The 1831-nt window shown below is 26.4% G+C and overlaps 1 protein-coding gene across 1 annotated transcript in view; it reads right to left on the bottom strand.

The window, feature by feature from the left end:
• Nucleotides 1-485, bottom strand: part of LOC105847625 (uncharacterized) — a 40573-nt gene extending 40088 nt beyond the window's left edge. The window contains exon 1 of the mRNA XM_065810926.1: nucleotides 261-485. Coding sequence (XP_065666998.1) covers nucleotides 261-357 — 97 coding nt within the window. The 5' untranslated portion in view covers nucleotides 358-485. The remainder of the gene's footprint in view (nucleotides 1-260) is intronic.
• Between the last annotated feature and the right edge of the window lie 1346 nt (nucleotides 486-1831).

Genomic DNA, 1831 nt, shown 5'->3' with positions numbered 1-1831 from the left:
ATAATATATATATATTATCTATATATATATAATGTGTGTGTTTTTGTGTGTGAGAGTGAGAGAGAGCGTGACTGTATTCAAAACCAAAGTAGTAAATGAATCATTAAGCTCAAAATATTAAAGTTAATTAAATAAAATATTCAAAAGAATTTAAAAAAAATAGTTGAAATTTTATATTGAGATTAGTTTTAATTTCATAGCATGTTAAGAAATTAAAGTTAGTAAAGTGTAATAAGAAAAATGCATATAAAAAGTCTAACCTGATAAGCTGTAATAAGCACACATTGTCGCTGTTATTAAACATACTAAAGAAAATGCTTTTAGAATAGTTAAAACGAAAACGTTTGCCTTTGCCATATTGCCAAAAAAGAAAAGGTATATGTATATATATCTAAGTTTTTAACCACCATTAAACGTTAGTAAATCAATAATACAAATAGTATATTTTAAAAGTATGATATTGACAACAATCGTTATTGCTAATGCAATTAAGCTTTTACGTCGTTTATTATCATTTTTGTTTAATATTCTTTTATAATTGCTTATTGATCGCCGAGAACCAATCAAACAACTAACTTTATATAACATGAATTGTCGAATTGTTTTCTATCTGGTCCTTAAAGAATGTTAAGTAGTATTATATTATAATCATATTATAATCCGTATGTATTGTTTTAAAAGTCAGTCTTGAGTTGAGGTTAATTTATTGTTTGAGGTAATTTTATGGAAAAGCTGGAGGCGGAGGAAAGATTTTTATATGTTTGTTTTTTTATATGTTTAGTATTTTTGTCTTAGGACATCCCTGACAGTTTGACGAGGCTGCAACAAAAGCTTGCAAAAAAAATTTGAACTAAATTTAATACTTGAACTTTAAATTTAAACAATATTTCTTGCAAAACCAAATTTTAACTAAACAGGCGTAAAACTTTGATTACAAATTTTTTGGATTTTGGTCAACTTTTTTTAAAAAAAAGCAAAATTAAACCCATATATTTAAATATATCGTATTATATATATAAATTAATCAAAATAGGAAGTTAAAGAAAGTCATTTATATTTTGGATGTGTATTTTTTTTTGGGTAACAACTGTTTTGGGTAACAACACGATTTTTTTTTGGGTAACAACTGCATTTAAGCTCAAATAAATCTTATATTTGTATACATTTTTCATAAATGAAATAATATCTCTAGATAAGAGATATAGTAAAACTATAAATTATGAAACTTAAGCCTTTGCTTGTAACAAACGTTAAATAAAATGCTAATTATGGAGCCGCAATATCTTTATTTAGTATTAGATATATATAATATATATATATATATGAGGCTTAAACAAAGCCAAAAACAGTTGCAACTTTTAGCAAAGGAAAAAGAAAAAGAAAGAAAAAAGCAGTTTGATGATGCCGCTGAGGGGCCGGACTAATTCTGTGCATTATGTGCGAGGTCAATGTTGATGACTCTAAAGTGTGCAACCTTAGCTTCACGTGAAACCTCTTCAATGAGTCTTGCTGCCAAAGATGCTTAAAACTATTCGCAGAGGAGGCTAATAATTTGGATTTTTAATGCAGGTGATGCATTCCGCGCTAACTTAACGCAATCTCAGCCTTAACTACTTTTAATAATAATACAATAATAATAATAAACTTTTTGTTGTACACATACAATGTGGTGAATCTAACACCTGTCGATGTTAAAACTTTGACAGCCTTTGCAAAAAAAAAAAATTACTATTTTGTTGTTTTTGTTTTATATTTTTATTTTGTTTTTTTATCTCTTCTGTTAAATTATTCTATTTGTTAACTATTCCTTTTGTGAAGAAGTTAAGTCTTA

Source organism: Hydra vulgaris, chromosome 11 (genome assembly GCF_038396675.1).
Source record: "Hydra vulgaris chromosome 11, alternate assembly HydraT2T_AEP".
Taxonomy (NCBI): domain Eukaryota; kingdom Metazoa; phylum Cnidaria; class Hydrozoa; order Anthoathecata; family Hydridae; genus Hydra; species Hydra vulgaris.
This window is presented reverse-complemented; position numbering and strand designations above follow the sequence as displayed.